Genomic DNA, 18,972 nt, shown 5'->3' on the forward strand with positions numbered 1-18,972 from the left:
CTCCCAAGACTTTCTCTTGCGACATTTATTATGCATAGAGAACTGTACATGACGAGTGATTAGAGAGTCATAGAGAATGGTTATTTATATCTTGGGCCAAATACGCATGGATCCAGCCATGGATATAAATATCTTTTAATCGTTGAATTGAACCTGAACCATACGTTCTATATCTTTATACTTTTCTTTTCATCCATTTAAATAACTTTCGGTTTAAATGTTTTAAGGCCTTAACGAACATAGAAATAGTTTACTATTTCCCTGAATATAACTTAATTTTCAAGGATAAAATGAGAATAAAAATAATAAGATACTAATTAAATTAACCACGAGAGAGAGGACTCGTAGATTAGACTTCAATATTATTGATGTTATTGCAGAAGCTCCTCAAAAAACATATCAATCTTCTTTTAGACGTTACAAAAACAGAAAAACTTCACCACCGATTCTTTGGCCCCTTCTTTTCTACTTATTTGCGGGAGGCAGGAAAAAATAAATGAACAAACTACAATAGGTGTTGGTTAAAACGTTTGCTCCTCTGTTACTAGGGAAAAGGAGGAGCAATATTCCAACACAATACAATGGAAAAGGGAAAAAACAAACAAACGATGAATAAGTTAAACCGGTACATTCACTCAGATCGAGTCAAAAAATCAAGAACGAATCCGAACAATCAAACAATTAATCAACGTTAACATTTGGGAAGATCAAACGGCGGAGGCGGTAGTTTCTGATTTGGGAGCTTCCCATCCATCACGACCCATGCCATCTTCAAACCCCAACTCGTATGGACCTCGAGGTGGCAGTGCATGAACCAGACCCCTGTGGATTGTTCAGAAACCAAGTCAAATAAATGTAATAAAAGTGAGAATGAGAAACGTACGTCTATCGTTTGATATCATGGTGGTTCATGCATGATATATACAGCGTTTAGCTTTATTACTAGCTAGGCTGCTACTCACCTGGATTGTCAGCGAAGAAGCGAATAGCAACCCATCCACCAGACGGCACGCCGACGGTGTTTCTTTCCACGGGATCCACAAGATTGAAGTTGGCAGGGTCCTTGTTGGGATCAAAGTTGCCAAAGCCCTGGCCAACTACGAAGAAGTTGAAGCCGTGGAGGTGGAGAGGGTGGCTTTCTGCACCAAGAATGCTTGTGTCCTGCATCACTAGCTCTACGCTGGTGTTGAACGGCAGCACCACAACTTTAGTGCCATTGGTCACTAGTGTGTTGTTTGGTGGAGTGCCGGTGTAATTGAAGTGGAGTGGTGGGTTTGTTGGGAAATCAGTGGTGTAAACACCATTGGCCTGGCCGAGGAAATGGGCTTGGAGGAGAGCTGTGGTGGGCATTGCGAAGGAGACATTGTTCACAGAAGCGGAGAACTTAGTGCCATTGGGACCTTGGCAGGTTTGGTTCTGAGGGCATGGGCTTGTACCGAGCCCCACCGTGAAGAAGAACTGCTTGTCAACGGTCTGGGGGACGTTAGCAGGAAATTCAGCTGTGGCCAAGCTGCGCAATCTGTTTGTAAAATTGGCGACGAAGGAAGTGTCATTGAGGACAGGGAGGACTGGTTTGAAGAGCTGAAGCTTCTTGATTGAAGAAGTGATGGAGAGAGAGGAATCGGAGGGCTCATACTCGAGGATTCCAGCAGTGGTAGAGTTGTCGAATGTACCAAGGCCGGTTACATATGGCCTGGCAGCCATGAGGAAGGTGGCATTGGGGAAGTGGGGCTTGGTCTTGAGAAGGACATTGGTGGTCTGTCCTGGTGCGATGACAAGTGTGTCAGTGTCCAAGGGTTTTACGTAGACTGCATCAACATCGACAACTGTGAAGGTGTGGTTGGCGATGTTGAAGAAGAGCTCATCATTGAGTGCGGCGTTGATCAATCGCAGGAGGTAAGTCTTGCCGGGTTTCACTTTCAGCTTGAACGTATCTGCCAATTAAGTCATGCATGCGTCAAAGATCAAATGAGAAAGTACAATAAGCTTATGATTCCCAAAATGCATGCTCTATTAAGTCTTGTAAGTAGTAAAAGCCATTCTATAGCTAGTGTTAAGGGAATTGAAGGGTACCTTTGGCAGAGCAATTGTACAAGGGACCGGGTAACCCGTTAATCGTATAGGCATCAGAGACGTTGGGGCCCCCTCCCGTCTGCAATGCTTGGTTGATCACCGCCTCAGGGTCAGCGTTCCACCATTCTCCTGAAAATTCATCAAATCAGAGTTGAGAGTTGATGACAGTGAGAGACTAATTAAGAAGAATTAACAATGATCGAGGAACAAGAGAGATGCTTGTTGGTAGTCGGTTACCAAAAATGATGGGGACTTCCTTGTAGGGTTTGGCGAAGGGGTAGGAGGAATTGCGCTTGGGAAGAATGACAATGGGTCCGTAAAGGGTAGACCTTAGCCACGAAATGTGGGCATGCCAGAAGAGAGTTCCTCTCTGCCCTGTAATGGTGAAGTTGTACACATAGGACTGGCCAGTCTGTATGGGGCACTGAGTAATGTATGCCGGTCCATCTGCCCATCCGCTCTGCAGCTGTCTAATTCCATGCCTGTTTTCAAACACATTCAGCCAAGTTTCTGTTTAGGACGGAAAATAGGTTGCAAACTGGATATATATATATATATATATATATATATATAACCCGGCGGCCGGCCGGCCAGGATTATTGAGATGAGTGTCTCCTTACCAGTGCAAGGTGATATTCTTTTGAACATGGTTAACAACCTTCACAAGTACCCTGTCACCTTCCCTAGCAACGATTCGAGGTCCAGGAAACTTCCCATTGACAGTCACTATACTCTTTGTGTGGCATAGCCGTGTCACGTTCTGCAGCTTGATCTGCAAATTAAAGCAAAGTAAACAGGAGTGAATATGAGATATCTAAATGTAAGCATCTCTGACGATACAGATGCATCCAAGTGCAACTACTTTTGGCAATGCGGTGCAACATACTTCGAATTTGTAGTGCCTCGTTATTCCTGAATGCTGAGCAGCTATGGGTAGGAGCCACAAGTTGCTCAATAGCACCACAAAAGCCCCCACAAGTGTTGATAATGGAAGAACAAAGGAACCCATATCTCCCTCTTTGATGAAAAGAGAAGACACAAGATGGATCAACTCAACTGATTCCTGTAGACGTGTTCGTGAAAATGTTCTTGAGGCCGCTTTATATAGAAGAAGTTGAGGGTATGTTTGGTATACGTTAAATGCTGATAGATACTATCAAACAGAAGACGACAATGAAAGCACTTTTCTACAACAAACTTCAATCGTGTTTTGATGATCTGATCAGAAGTTCAGTAATAGATGTTGATCGAGCTTAATTTTAGAGTGCTATCAAAGTCAAATTATTTATTTTATCAGAACAATGTTTCTTGCGGAAATGCCCTTAACAAAAATTTAGTCTTATAACTTGCAGATGACTTTTGTCGAGCTTACTCTTGGAGACTCTCAGACTCAAGTTGGTTGGAGAATGGAGACTCTCGGGTCAAGCACTTTTCTCCACCAATCTTCATTAATTCTTACTCTACATCACATTCCTTCCATATTAAGAAGCTCTCTCCTCTTCAAATGTACTCTTCTTACTTCTATGCAAATGCAATGGTCTAATAGGAACTACTGCATAAACCATACGTTCTACCATACTAAAAATTCTGTATTCATACAACTTATGGACTGGTTTACTATGAAAGTTAACTTTCCAGTCTTTTTAAATTTAAAGGGTTGTTCGTTTGAACCCTTGAATGTATAGAAAAATAAATGTCTTCAAGTTGTAGTCTTTCCAACCGGCCGGAAATCTTTACAATCAAGCTAGATCTAATGCTTACCATCTTCTCACTTCTCATCAAGGAGTCGCTTTTGTCGAATTTCTGTCATTTTGGTTTTCGATTTTCATGCACAAATACTTGTCATATTCGGTGGGAAACATTGGTTGGTCTGTGTCGAAACAGGAGAAGGACATTTGACTAACCCAACCTTCTTTCAAGCAAGACATATAGATGGATTTGGTCGTTCCGTTCTATTCTACAATAAAACAAAAATGAATAAGAAATCAATTAACTACTAACTAGCCTTACAAATGAAGAAACAAATTAAATAATTTTGATTTTGGTTTGATCTCCGCATAAGAATGATCTAGGATCACAATTCAGAAGGACATTATGTCCAAGACTACCAACTACGCCCCTTGTAAGGAACTCTTTCATATGAGAGTATACATACGATACGATGGGATACTTATCACAAATTGAAAAATGAAAGTATAGTGCCAAAATATGAAATAAGAAATCCGTAATAGTATTTGCCACATAATTGGAGACTACCCTCCTGTTCCAACTATCCAAACAGACAAGGAAACGGATTGCAAACTGGTGAACGACCTTGATCTTCCCTTTGATTTTCTTTTATCCGCCAAGAATGTTGCAACTATGGCTGCGTTTAGTTGCAATACAAATTTCATTTGTACTGGTGAAAATGCATAGGAGTGCAAATAGACTATTTGACATTATTTGGTTTGTGAAAATAAGTAAAATGGTTTTTTTATCTCACCTCGTCTCTAAGAATGGAAGTAGGAGGGCTATTTGTTTAAGAATGAGGTAGGAGGCAAGAGGATGTAGTCCCCCACTTCATATGAAAGATAATTAAGATAGGAAGAAAGTGGTACAATTTTTGCATCAGTTTAAGCAGTAAATCCACCAAGCTGTTCTCTTGTTAAAGTAGGATTAAACATGCAGCCTAAATCCTTCCCCAAATAGATAATTGATGGCAAATAGAGATAGACTCCAGAAGCCAGGGTCATGGAGAAGGCAAAGATCCAATCAGCCTGGTAATCCCAACCCCTTAACTCAGAGCTTTCAGTTTTTACTTCTTTTTTTTCCTTTTTTTTCTGTTTTTTTTTTTTTATTTATTTGAAACAACAAAGAGCTTTCTTAGTTTCGTTGGATATAGGATTAAGCACATAACGTTAGTGAATGTCATAGTGAAAGAACCTTCTTTTCTTTCACTCCGGTAATTAAAGCATGGAGCCATGAATTACTAAAGAAAACAGAAATGTCACAACGACTAAGACGGCCAGTCCAAACAGCTACCAGCCTACCAGGTAGGCTCTCATGCGTTGCAGCCGAGAATCCGCCTCTGTCGAAGGCTGGAGAGAGAGAGAGAGAGAGAGAGAGAGAGAGAGAGAGAGTACATGGAATATCTTATTGGAAGTGTTAAACTTCAAAGCTACAAACCTACACCTTGTCGGGTTCATCAATCACATTGGCATTCAAGGGAAAAAGAATTCATATATATTATGTCAGGCATAACCTAAGTTGATACATATATAATTATATCGATGAAATACATACAATGGTACATGGGTGTGTGACAGCTTCAAACCATGTAGGAATTATCTACTCCACTCTCTCCATTTTCCTGCCATCCTGATGCTGCCCTAAACTTACAAACAGGGCATGTACCCTGTTGCCGCAGCCATGGGTCTATGCAGTTAGCATGGAACTGCAAAAGCAGAAGCAGAGTTGTTAATCAAACAACACGTGAATTCATAGGGTAGCCATTAATACTGATCTATGAAGTTATGATGTTAAGAACCAGAACCAGAAAAAATCTAAGAGAACCCTGTATTGTGGCTGCTAAGAAATGTAGAGGGCGGAATTCACCAATAGTCAAAGACCTAACAAAGGGGAGAGGAGGAACCTGATGCAAGCATGGCAAGCTCCTGATAAGTTCCCCAACATTAACCTGCTCTAAGCAAACACTGCATGTAAGCTCATCTTCTGGAGCCTTGATGCTTCCATCTACCTTGCTGACATCTTGTTTTTTCTGCTAAACAGACAGTAAAATTGAGCAACAATCTTTGCAATGGTATTTAAAGGTGGAAAGATACGCTTGCTACTGTGTTGACTATGAGCTAGTAATGTCAGTAGCCAAGTAAACCCCTCATGGTGCAACAGCTCGTCTAAACATTTAAACAGAGGGAGGGAAAAAAAAAACTACTGTCCCACCCATGCTGCAAAAAGAGTACTATGTTTGCATAACATGAAATTTGTGCATAATCCTTCTAACGGTAAAGAGAAAACGTTTTGAGGGGGAAAAGGTCATGTATATTTTTTAAAGACACCAATACTAGTCAAATGGAAATAACGAACAAATACATAGATGCAATAGGTGCAACATGATGATTAATAACAACATAGACATTTTATTCCTAATAATCCTCAATTATCAAAAAAAAAAATTAATAATTACCCTCTATAGTATCAATTGCATATGTCCAGGCCACCATGGGTCCCATGGTTCAAAGTGTAAGTGACCAAGTACAATTCTGAGATTTTGGCTACCATTTTCAAACCTCAGCTTGGGACCAGGGCTGGTGTTGGTAGAAAATCTTGACTAGAACACATGGAATATGAATAAGAGCGAGAGTGCATGATGATCAAGGAGATTGCCATGTTGGTAATTGGAGTCCATGGCCATGCCATGGTGGTAACCACAATATTGCACTTGACAGTACTGTCATGAAAAGATCAGCTAGTCGGTTGAGGACCAAACAGACTGCGTCACTGACTAGTCTATCAACACTCATTATGCAGTCACTGCCCGACAACTAAGCATTAACTAGGTCGATTCTATTATGATTAATGACTAGTTATCCTAGCCAACCATTAAATTATTTTAAAGCTCATTTCTTATGTGTATTTCTAATTATTTAAAGTAATATTATATATTTGTTCATTTTGTTATACGCTTTTTGTTGCTTTAAATATTTGTGTTGCCACATGGTTGGATCATGGGTATATAAAATAAAAACTAACCAAAAAAAAGGCAGTGGAGGAGGATTTCTTTAAAGTTTTCCACAAACAAGTGACAGACAAAATGCTCAAAAGGTTGATTGATGTAACTCTTCTTTAAAAAACAAGATTTTTTTTATGAATAATGAAGAATTTTATTAAGATAAAGTTTAAAGTATACAGTTCACTGACAATTGGTTACAAAAACAGAGTTCTCCCAGAAGGTACAAAGTAAAACAAGGTTCTTTTTCTGTAATATAAAAAACAATGCTCTTTTTTTTTGTTAAAAAAAAAAAAAAGATTCAGTCCACGATTTAATGGGCAGACCAAGTAAGGAGCCCTATTAATGCATGTAGTAGATGTATCAAGATTTTATGGCAAACTATTGCTCACGCTGTATTGTGGGGTATTTGGAAGGAGAGATTATCACATTTTTTACAAGGACAGGTCCCAGGAAGAGCTGCTCTCTTACATCATCCATAGATGTTTTATGTGGAAAACCAGCTCTGAGCACCTGAAGGTATCTCTGTAAATGACCTCCACAGGAATTCAGTTAACTATTCCTTCTCTTGCCCCAGGCCCTTGACCCTCCCTTGAGGTTCTACCACTAGAAAGGATGGGGTGATGGCTTTGAATTTTGATGGCAGTGCCTCTGGCAATCCGGGTGTAGATCAAATTGAAGGTGTAATCAGAGGAAGGGACAGTAACATTTGTTGGGCTTTCAGTGGACCAATTGGTATATTGCAGACTCTAGTAAGGCTGAAATTGTTGCTGCTATCACCAACATCTGCATAGCTAGAGACTTGGGTACCCTGAATCTAACTATAAAAAGGAAATTCTGCAAACACTATCAAGTGGTTACAAGAAGAGGGTGATCCCTAGAGACTAGCTCATTACTTGGATGAAGCTAGAGGGATTTTAAATTCTATGAATGTAAACCCGTGTTGGATTCCTAGGGAACTAAATTCTCTTGCTGATGGTCTATCCAAATCTGTTGCTTTCTTGGATTGCCTGTATAGTGAAAATTCTCCACCTACGTAGTCTTGTGAGGTTTGTGTTTGGTTTCTCTATTGTACATCACCTCATGTACTCCATTTTAATGAATGAAATCTTAGTTATCCTTTCTCAGGAAAAAGAACAGGTAGAACTATTCTACCAACTAACTTACAGGTCTTGTGCAAAATATACAAACTTGGGTCTGGACAACCTCAGTTCAAGAAGGCAGAAGGTATAAAGGTTGAAGGTCATGCTGTTACTGAAAATAACAAACAGTGGAAAGCTCCCTGAGGTGTACTTGCTCCAGAATCAGGTTTGATGGAGGACAAAGACAAACCAAAAGAGGGAAGCCTTAACTAAAGGTTGCTTACAAGAAGGGAAGAAATATGAAAAAGATAAAGATGGAGCAAACCACATAGTGAATATTGAACTAGCTATATCACCACCAAGGATGCTGAGATGGAAGAGTGACACGTATGAAATGATGAAACTACATATAAATGCATTTAGGAGACCTATCAATAGCCCCTACAAGTATGAGGTAGTGGTGCCAAAGAGATAAGAGTGTCTGACATAACAAACTAGGGGGATTAGTCCATCTCGAGTTTTCAACATAAAATGACTTATGACTATACTCAACATAAGCAGTTCTGCACAAAAAACATAATAAATACTATATAGAAAACATGAAGAAACAGGAGATATATTATAAATTAAAATTTGATGACAATTCTATCTAATATGGCCAAATTTCAGAAAATTATGTGTTCTCTGGCATGATCTTCAAAATGATGAAAAAGAACAAATTTTTCAGAAAATGTAGTGAAATTTGTAGGCACATGCTTAGCAGAAAATATGGCACAAGTAAAAAGGATCATATGATAATGAATTAAAAAAATAACTTTTTCTTCAAATTGTAGCAATTACTAGCATTTCATACTTATTAATGACAAAAGTTACCAAAACCATGACAAAGTAATCCCAGAATATTCACAGTTAACCTTCACCTCAGGTCACTTGTCAAGGCTGATGTTAGTGAGACTTGTACCACTTCTTATCATTATTTTTCTCTTCTCTTTTTCCTTGGTCATTAATTTCTTGGATTTCTACCACAATTCATTCAACTGTCTTCTTTTTCACAATATAATTTCTTTGGCTTAATAAGGTTCAAGATCTTATTTTTCTTAACTTGTAGCTACAAAGGCAGAATTTAACCCAAACAATAAGACTTAACCCTTGAATTAGCTCTTAATCTTCCATATAGAAATAGAATATGCTTGTCAGTCTTTCCTACAGGACATTGTATTTGGTAAACAAAGTTTGTAATACACCTTGTGAATCATTACTATCTATTTACCTAGTACAGAGAAGAAGATTTTGATTAGACAGACATATTCTTGCTTGTATACTACTCTATCAAGATAATCATGAGGTAAATAAGCAAGTAGCTTATCTATAACTTATTCTTGCTTGTATACTACTCTATCAAGATAAAAGAAGAATACCTCAGCTGCGGATGAAGAAGATGATGCTTGTTTTACTGATGAACCATCACTGTTAACAAGATTATAATTATGTCAAAACATTTTGACAAATTGCAGCATTCCCAAATTTTCCACTTAAGTGTCCCAAAAAATACAAGGATTTGAACTTGCCTATGTGGGACAGTGACCTTGTACTTGTGAACAGGAAGGGCATTGATCTCTTCCTCACTCATTGAAGGAACCGTAGAAGCATTATCAGCATCTAGTGCTCTCAAAGTTTCATAATCTGCAAAATTATTAATAGAACCATTTATCTTCATGAACTATCACACTATTTCAAATCAATGTAGATAAAAATCAAATAAGCTTTCCAAGCCCTTTTCTGCTTTAATGCTTTCTGTCAAACTTTAGTGCCCATCAAAAACAGCTTCTCTGGCAATATCAGAAACAACACTTGCAATCCCATTGTCATGGTAAACTAGTACTGCCTTTTCAATTTAAATAGAAAGCATGTCATAGTCGAGCAAGAAATACAACCTAGCAACCAGTACCTAGGTCATCAAATTCACGGTCAAGAAGGGCAAGCTGGAGCCTGAGTCCTTGTAATCTCCCTCTTGTTGCAAACGCTATGGAAGGTGGCATATGCAACCGCAATTCAGTGTGACCTAGAAGACCACTGGCTACTGCAGCATGAGCTTGCGCCTGATCTTGAAATTGTTGACAAGTAGCATACATCCTGAGGCTGGTGGCCATTAAAAACACTCCCAAAAATAGCCAGAGCTACAAAGTTCAAAGGGAATCTTCTTTAGTTGCCTATAGAATAGTTTATGCTTGCCAGAAAATTATTAATCACCACGGTTAACATGCCCAAATAACAGATATGGTGAAATTACCAGAAAATTTGGTGACATTTGGTGTGAATTTAGTATCATGAACAGTAAAAGAACTGCCAAAGAAACATGTTGAATATGGATTAGATGTAAGCCATAAAAGAAATGAATATAGGAAACAGTAGAGTCAATGGAAAAAACAAAAAAGAAACCTGTGACAAGGAAAGCCATTGAATTGGTATTAACTGGCCGGGCTGCAGGAACACGCTGGTATGGATAAAAAAAACACATGAATACATAGGTATAAAAACACCACAAATAAATTATTAAAAAAGCAACACAAATAATATGCCAACATACCACTGGACGTCGTTCAGGAATAATTCCTGGAAATCCACTTTCTATATCTGCTCTAGTCCCTCTGAATACAAAACTCATGGCTGCACAAGCTTTGAAAGAAATTTTCCTACGTAAGACTCTCAAAGAGCACAGGGCCCCAACCAAGTTCTTCAGTATATTTGTTAGACCTTCAATACCCTGCTAAAGTCTTAAGAGATAAAAACATTAGCATAAGGTTAAGTCTAAGAAAAATGTTATGTTAATATTACCATCTTTAACCAAAAGTACAATATCAGAAACTATGACCTAAACAAGAATGCCAACCCAAAAAAAAAAAACACTAACCAAGAATACCTATGTACAAAATTATATGCATCACATGCACATAAAAACATAAACAAGAAATACAAGAATTAAATGGCAAGGAATACTTTGTCAAAGTTCAAACCCTATAGATAAACACATGGAGACAACCAGTTCAGTAGTGATTGTGCAAAACAAAAAAGAAAAAGAAAAGGAAAAAAACAGTAACCAAATAGTTAAGAAAAGAGAAGAGAATTGATTGAGATGATGGGAAAAACTATTTAAAGAGGACTACAGTGCAGGTTGGAGGAACAAGTGGATAAGGGAAAGATTGAAAAGAACATGCATTAGACAGTAACAAAATAAATGAAGGTCCAAGATGGTCAAATACAGGGCAAGGACACTAATATAAGGGTCTAGGATGAAATTCTTCATTTCCCATATTTGAGATCAACGATGCAATTTTTTTTCCTCTTCACATCACAAGTGAGTGTAATGGTAGATGATTCAAATGGTTAGGAAAAGGCAATAATTAGGACAGAAATGCACATATCAAGTCAAATAAACAAGTCAATAACAGTTTAACATGGACTGTCCCCATTCATCCAAGGAGGTTCCCAGTGTAATATTTGCTCTTTCCTAATTAGTTACTTCCAAATTCCAATTATAAATCCATATAACACCAGCTGTCAACACCAGTACAAAAAGTTGCAAATGCAAGACAGAGAGAGAGAAGAACTCTGATATGAGCAAGACTAATCCAATGACTAGAGCTATCGACAAAACTTTTGTCTTATATCCCCTCACCTAGAAAAGGAGTCAAAAGTATAAACAGAGCTTGGAATGGGTTATACTTGTTGGCAGAATCTTCATCTCAAGAAAGTAACAGTGACACAACATGGGTTTATGGTATATGTGTTGGTTCCGCCAAATCTACATCTGTTTCCTGGATGCAAGTTTTGATGGACTGGTTTTCTACCCACCTAACTGGACAAACATCAAATAAATCTGATGTAGGACAAGGAGAAAAGGTCCTACATGGATGAACATGGTGGGTTAAGATGAGGAAATTATGGATTTGAATTATTCCAGATCTGAAAAGAGAAGAGAAGAAGAAAGAGATAAATAGCAAACCTTCAGAGAAGAAGAACAAAAACAAGAAAACATTTCCTCAGAGGTAACTTTCTTTTTATCAACAAATTAACATTTTCCCCACAGGTAACTTCAAAACAAACTTTTATTTCGTTAAATTAACACTAAAACTTGAATTACAATGACTATTTACAGACTCGACATAAGATCTCAGATCTCTCTTTACAAGCTCCAATTTAGACTTAGAAACTAGCCCAAAACAAATTCTAATTGCTTCGAAACTAAGACAACCTAATAGATAACCAATAGGGACGCCTTAATAAAGACTCTTAACTCCTAAAATAATTCCAAATATCAACTGCCAATCCTACTAAAATTAAAAAATCAAAAACAATTCTAAAAGCAACATTAAGGAATAAAAAACCAACATCCAGTCATTGACTGACACCATATCACTAAAATGACTGCAATTCACTGAAAACATGTTGAGTTTACAAGATCATGGTCTCATCGGATAAATAACTCAATATATATGATCTATCTAATAACACCAAAATCAGACAAAAAACAAGTTTTGATCCCCAAAAATAGGATGAAATAAAAATGGCATAATTGCATCTTTAATTTTTCAAAATGTCAAAAAAAACTCTCTTATAAGACTATAAGTTTATTGGATGCTTTAAAACAACCAGTTCTGTTCCTAAGAAACTGACAGACTAGAAGATAAATTTCAAAAAGAAATAAAAAATATTAAAATTCAAAACACCCAAGAATCACAAAATTGTCATTGGATGAGGAATCAGGAGAAAAGTGATTTCTTTCTCCATGGGTTCTTTCCCTGCTTCCATGCCAGTATCAAAATTATTAACTGATGAGGCAACTATAAGTTGAAATAGCCAACTAGCAAAACACTTTTCGATGTGAATTTTCACTATATCATCTTTTTTTTTTTTTTTGAGAGAGAGAGAGAGAGAAAGAAAGGTAAAGTATTGTGTTTTTTTCATTATCTTTTTTCACTATATCATTATATTTTTCAAATTATCAAGAAGAGAGTTTGCTTCTGTCATTTTTGGACTACAAAATTGTGGGATAAAGACCTAAACCTCCCCTGAGGTTTCTCATAAATAGTAACATCCCCCTCTTCTAAAAGGACTTGAACCTCCCCTGTCAGTAGACAACACCATTAAATTTGACAGAATCAATGGAAAGACTTTCTTACCCTTCATTTTTCTACAAATTTTCTAAAGGAACCACTGAAGCAAGAATATGTTTTGGTTAAAACCATGTCAATAAACGTGTACAGGCTAAAACCTTCTAAGAGTAAGCATCTCTGCTAGCTGCCTTACAAAGTCTCTTGAGGTTTCTCCTCAAGGGTTCAAATTATGTTTTAATGGAGTCCAAGTGTAGACAGTTACAGAAATGAAACCCCATTGTTCACTCAACCTAACAGAATATCCACATTTCATAATTGATCAAGTTCAAATCCTGATTGCTGTTGCCTGTTGGTAAATAATTGGATTAATTTCTTGAATTTAGGATCAGAAACATTACAAAAATAAAAACTCTGTGACGGTACCCATTTTACTATGCAATTAAATACAGAGACCTTTGTTTCGCTTTCAGTTTTAATTTTTCTTTCACTCCTTACAATTCTTACAAATCAAGGAAAGAGATAGATAGAAATGTGGTCCATTTCTATGACATTTCAGAAAAAAAAATAGCAAAACGATGAACGCATTTAGAATCCCTCTACAGGGCTAATGTTTGGCATACTCCAAAGGGAGCCCACACAGCTATGCAAACAACTCTATAAAAGCTGGTGTGCTAAGATTCAGGATTTATGCTTGGCCTACATGCAACTATTCATTTTTTACATAGTAAGCAGCTTGTTGTCATCGGCTGATAGAAGACAACAAGATGGTTTATTCTTCCCATGGTAAAGCCCCTTGAATACCCATCTCTTATTCACTTTTCACAAGGTTCTCACCATTTTCTTTATGGCTCATTTGGTGGAATACTATACTAGAGGCAAGAGAGTGACAAATTCATCCAAGTGGGCAAAACTGACTTTTTGAAAGATTTTAACCTCATGTAATGTCACATATAAACGGATCTTGGCGGATTGGATTGTAAGGGAAGGTTTCTGTTTGACGACATCATCCGAGAAGGGAGGTCTTACTCCAATTTGAAATGAGAGGGGATGTTTTAGTATTTAGGAGAAACCTTATGGGAGGTAAATGCCTTGACTTTTAGCACTAGGTGTCGTTCTATGCAACTAGGCACCGGCCTAGGCAACAAAAATGACAAGGCAGGCGCCTTTTATAATATCATTTATATTGTTGCATCTTATTAATGTGTGTGATAAAACATTATAAAACATTATAATATATATATATATATATATATATATATATATATATATATCAAAGGGTTTTGAGGAGATAAAAAGAAAGAAAGAAAGAGGTGCCACGCCCAAGTCCTAGGCACAGCACTTTCAAAAGGTGCACGCTTGGTGCACCTAGGCGTGCACCTTAGCCCAGGCATGCACCTTTGAAAATTTTATGCTTTTTTGCTTTTTTTGAACCTAGCAGCTGGGCCAAGGGCTCCGCCCCTAGACCCCCGACCACACCCCTCGAGGCAAGCCCAAACAAGTCCATGTTAGGGTCTTAAATTCTTAATTTTCAAACAAAAAATAATGATTTTATAATTGTGATTGCTTTTTCATTTTAAAATTATAAAATCATTATTTTTTGTGTGAAGATTAAGAATTTAAGACCCTAACATGGACTTGTTTGGGCTTGCCTCGAGGGGGGGGGGGGGCATGGCACAAAGGCAGCTCGTAGAATCAGGAATGTAATATGTTTTACATCACTTTAGCTACTTGAAGTAATGCAATTGAGGAAAAAAGAGATTGTGGGTTTTACATGCTTGAAAATTTTTTATATGTTTAATTTTATTTTTAAATTTTCATTTGAATGCGCTTTACATGTTATGTTTATGTTTTTTAATTTTAGATGATAGGTTTTTTAAAACAATTGTTTTTTAAGTTTATATTTTTTATTAATATTATATTTAATATTTTTGAATTTTGAATTTTTTGGCATTTTTTGAATTTTCTGACTTTTTTTTATTTTTTAGCATTTTTTTGTATTTTTGTGCCTTGCTTCAAAAAGGCGCCCACCTTGCCTTGTGCCTTGTGCCTCAAGCATAAATTGGCCCCTGCGCCTTGCACTTTTAAAACACTAAAGAGGTTCTTTTTTTTTGCTATTCTCTCTCTCTAATTAAATAAAACAGAAACTCCATCCTTGTTTTGTCCATTTTACTTTCCATCTTGAATATTTATCATATAAAGTTAATAAACTTCTTTAGCTGCTAATTGATATGAAATTGCTCTTTTAAGTACTTATTATAGTAGTATTATTTTTAAAAATAATGAAATTAATATATGTAAAAGATCTTTATCTTTTAGGTTTGATGACTTGTCACATTTTTAGAGAAAATTTAATGTTCTTACTAAAGAGAATTGCTATTTTTTCAATTAATATAGATGTTGAATGGTATATAAAACTAGGGAACTATCCAAAAGTTAGTTTTTTTATATTATAAAATTTTTATCGCCTAGGCGACTAGGCGCCCCAGTGTCACCCAGAATCGCCTAAATGCCTTCGAACTATGGGTTTAAGTCTTTTACCCTAAAATTTTTTTCTTTCAGCATCCAACATGTCCATACATTCATGTCAATTGGTGGAAAAAAATCTTAAGGCTGCAAATACATCAGAACAAATTCAAATAGGGGTATATCCAATTCCAATCTTATAAGAATCAGATAGATCCATATCTACCATAGTGCACCAAGATAATATCCAGAAATCTACCCTCCTTGGCAACTGCCTTCATTTTGGTGCCATCAACTAGACTAGGACCATAGCCCCATGGTTGAGGACCTTGAAGTCCAGCATGTCAACCAATTGGGTTATGGGCTGAAGAACATAAAAAGATTTTCAGTTCTAGAACAAAAGATGAGTTAGAAGACAGTTCATTAATTACTACCACAGAGAAATCTCCAACAAGAGTTAAAGGTGAGAGTTGTGACACCAGAAAAAGGAGTCAACACTTGAATTCAGACTATTCTAGTTGATTGGAAGAATAACTAACCGTCAATCACCTTAACACAGGCATTCAAATTTGCCTGTCAGAGGTTACTGCAGAGAACTTCCTTGACCCCCCCCCCAATAAAAAAACGGAAGTTTTAAAAACAAAAATACCTTCCAAGTTGAAATATTTTAGTAAGAAGCTGAATCATTAAACATAGAGGGAAAAACGGTAATAAGTTTAGGTTCTGGAACTGAAACAACTAATAAAACTTTTTCACACTAATGCACACAACTTGCGTGACAGGAAAAATTAATTAATCCACGACAACAGTATACATTTAAGAGAAGAAACCTTGGAAGATCATATTAGAATTTTTCTTTTTCTGTGACGCTAGACGATGTAAAGGTGTCACTCTCTACAAATGGACTCATACGTATTCACATTAACAGTCTTCCTAGGTTCCTCAACTACCACCTACATTCCCTTCTTTTTAGTTTTGCATTTTTTTTCTTTCCTCATTTTTTTCGTCGTTTCCTCTGTACATTGTTGAACCTTCCTTGTACTGAAAAAAAATCACATTTTGCAGAAAGTAAAATAATTCCCGAGAAGGAAACATTGTTGCAAGCAGAAATTTTGAACAAAATTACAAGAGAAAATATACTAATTTTGTCTCAAAACAACTCGCCCAACATCCCACAAACGAGATGTATCAAGCAACTCAAATTCATTATTCGTCTTCAAAACGAAAACGAAAATAAAACGCATAACATCAGACATCCTACAGCATCGCGGTTCCAAAACTTTCCATCGCGAAGCCCTAAAACAGTTGAAACTTGTAAAAATTGCAGGATTTAGAAAGAAGGAGAAAGAGAAAATGACTCACTGGAATGAAATGCGAATTCAAAGCAAAGATGTCACTTGTGAAGCCTCGATTACACCAAATAATCGGTTTCTTTTCTGTAATTTTTTTCCACTGACAGAGAAATAGGTGGAGCAAAACTGAAAAGAGGAGGAAAGGAAAGCAAATGACTAATACGACGTGTCTATATATACCAACGCGTCCAAACCAAACTCAACTGAATTTTGTATTTATTTTGGTAAAGAATTTTCCCGAATTTTCTCGAATTAAATACCAGGTTTCTTTTGCGGGGTGCTATACTGTTATTAAAGTTTAGGGTAAATTAAAAAGACCCCCCCGCTAATATGGGGTCTGTGACAAAGATCTCCTATACTTTATTTTGCGACAAAAACACCCCTGTATTATGATCATGAGAAAAAACCCCATTTAGTTAGTTTTCTATTGAAATCTACGTTGCAATATTTTTAATTTTCATACTACTCTTATAATAATTATTCGGACAATTTGGAGAAAAACATTGTTCATCTTTCCCGACCTCATGATACACGAACAGCAACGGTAGTAATCCCTTTTACCTCAGATTTCATCTCTCTTCTTCCCCTTCCCCTTTCTTCTTCCCGCTTTCTTCTATTCTGCATGTTCTGTCCAAACTCTCCAATCTTCAAACTCTCCTTAGTCTTCTCTCTCCACCGCATAGGTGTAATCGTAATTGGATTACAGTCAAAAGTCCGGCTGTCGATGGCCCTGAAAAAGGTAATTCTGTTCCGAGCAAGCAAAAAGAGGAAGAGGTAGAAGATTGGACGGTCATGCCTGTGTTGGATGGTAGCCTCTACATAGGCAAAAATTTCATTCCAGATAGCATGAGGAGCTCTCATCACTCTCCACCAGTTTTCATCAAGATAATAAATGAACAACGGAGATAATAAGGCCCACACCATCATCATTAAAGTGAATCTTGACCTTTATAATAAGCTTGATAAAGGAACAGCAATGTTGTAGCCCGTAGGTTTGATCAACTCTTTGTCAAGTTAAATCATAGCAACCAATGGGGGCGGTTCTGAGAAAGCAAGGCCGGAAGACCTGGCACCACAACCACCAATAGCAGAAAGCCAGAAACATGATTTGGTCTTTGTTCCGTTTGGTCTCTCTGGTGTTTTTATCACTAGACTCTGATGTTCTTCATTATGGGTCTAGTGTTCTTCAGTACAGACAAAATACTATCTTGAGAGGTTAATCGTTATGGTGGTCAACCTAATAGAGGCCTTACCATTAAACTCCAATTTAAAACTTCGAAGAAGAAGAAGGAAACTGGAATTGAACTTGCAATTAGTGTGGAAGCTAAGAGGTGGGAAGGTTTTATTTTAGTCCTAACTCCTAAGAACTTGGTCAAGCACAAAACCAAGCTTCCTAATCCGAAAAAAATAATTTACAGTAGTAAGACCTAATGAGTTATGAGCCCAGGAGTTCTAGATACAGAAAAACGGGTTACTTTATCAAGTTCTGACTTTTCTCATGGTGGGATTGCAGAACCAACAGCTTAGCTCAGGCGGTGGAGAGAGAAGACCAAAGAGAGTTTGAAGACTAGATAGTTTGGACAGAACAGACAAAACAGAGGAAATCAGGAAGAAAAAAGGGGAGGAGTGAAAGGGGAAGGGGAAGAAGAGAGATTGGGGGTAATGTTGGAGATGTAGACCAATATTGACCTAGTTCCCTTGTCTCTTTGATGATGGCCATTAATGTTGGAGATGTAGAGGGTCCTCCTCCTTTGTGGTTGAATCACAAACTTTTATACTAATTAGAAAATAATTAAGCACATGAAAAGCATTCCACTAGGCCTAGTTCCCCTATTTCTCCATTGATGGGTGGTGATGTTAGAGAAGAAGAGAGACCTCCTAAAATTTCCATTACTCGAATACTCTATCACAAAATTAAAGTTGGTGGTGTGATCGAAAAATCTAGTAACATCATCAAAGTTGTTGCCAAAATTTGCAATAAGGATGAAATAGGGAATTTGTTGTAGACCTTGGTTGATGAGATCTCACATGGATCCATGTCATCTTGGGTTGGTACCTCAGCTACTATGGAGCATCTACAACTAGAGCTTATGTAATCATGTTTAGGTGAACTTGGTCAAGTCAGATCAATGTGAAGTCAATTGGCCACCTTGCCCCCCAAC

The 18,972-nt window shown here is 37.2% G+C and overlaps 2 protein-coding genes across 5 annotated transcripts; both read right to left on the reverse strand.

Moving 5' to 3' along the window:
* Nucleotides 1-349: 349 nt before the first annotated feature.
* On the reverse strand, nt 350-3,144 carry LOC148868719 (laccase-17-like). Its single transcript, XM_088971596.1, has 6 exons — nt 2,960-3,144; nt 2,694-2,845; nt 2,311-2,555; nt 2,074-2,202; nt 963-1,934; nt 350-822 (listed from the first exon to the last, which is right to left on the reverse strand). The coding sequence occupies exons 1-6, from the start codon at nt 3,080-3,082 to the stop codon at nt 692-694; spliced, it is 1,752 nt and encodes a 583-aa protein (XP_088827722.1). The 5' UTR covers nt 3,083-3,144; the 3' UTR covers nt 350-691.
* Nucleotides 3,145-5,185: 2,041 nt separating this feature from the next.
* Nucleotides 5,186-17,066, reverse strand: SDIR1 (RING/U-box superfamily protein). Of its 4 annotated transcripts, none has more exons than XM_088971599.1 (9): nt 16,821-17,066; nt 10,469-10,655; nt 10,321-10,375; nt 10,172-10,224; nt 9,830-10,058; nt 9,450-9,564; nt 9,300-9,348; nt 5,705-5,830; nt 5,186-5,506 (listed from the first exon to the last, which is right to left on the reverse strand). In XM_088971599.1, exons 2-9 carry the CDS (start codon nt 10,544-10,546, stop codon nt 5,381-5,383), a joined length of 831 nt encoding a protein of 276 aa, XP_088827725.1. In that variant the 5' UTR covers nt 10,547-10,655; nt 16,821-17,066; the 3' UTR covers nt 5,186-5,380. The 4 variants fall into 4 exon arrangements, with proteins under 4 accessions (XP_088827725.1, XP_088827726.1, XP_088827723.1 ...); XM_088971600.1 differs by having other exon boundaries at nt 10,469-10,645; nt 16,821-17,036; XM_088971597.1 differs by having other exon boundaries at nt 5,705-5,833; nt 16,821-17,036.
* Between the last annotated feature and the right edge of the window lie 1,906 nt (nt 17,067-18,972).

Source organism: Nelumbo lutea, chromosome 2, assembly GCF_056320005.1.
Source record: "Nelumbo lutea isolate HS-2025 chromosome 2, American lotus-T2T, whole genome shotgun sequence".
In the NCBI taxonomy this organism is placed as follows: domain Eukaryota; kingdom Viridiplantae; phylum Streptophyta; class Magnoliopsida; order Proteales; family Nelumbonaceae; genus Nelumbo; species Nelumbo lutea.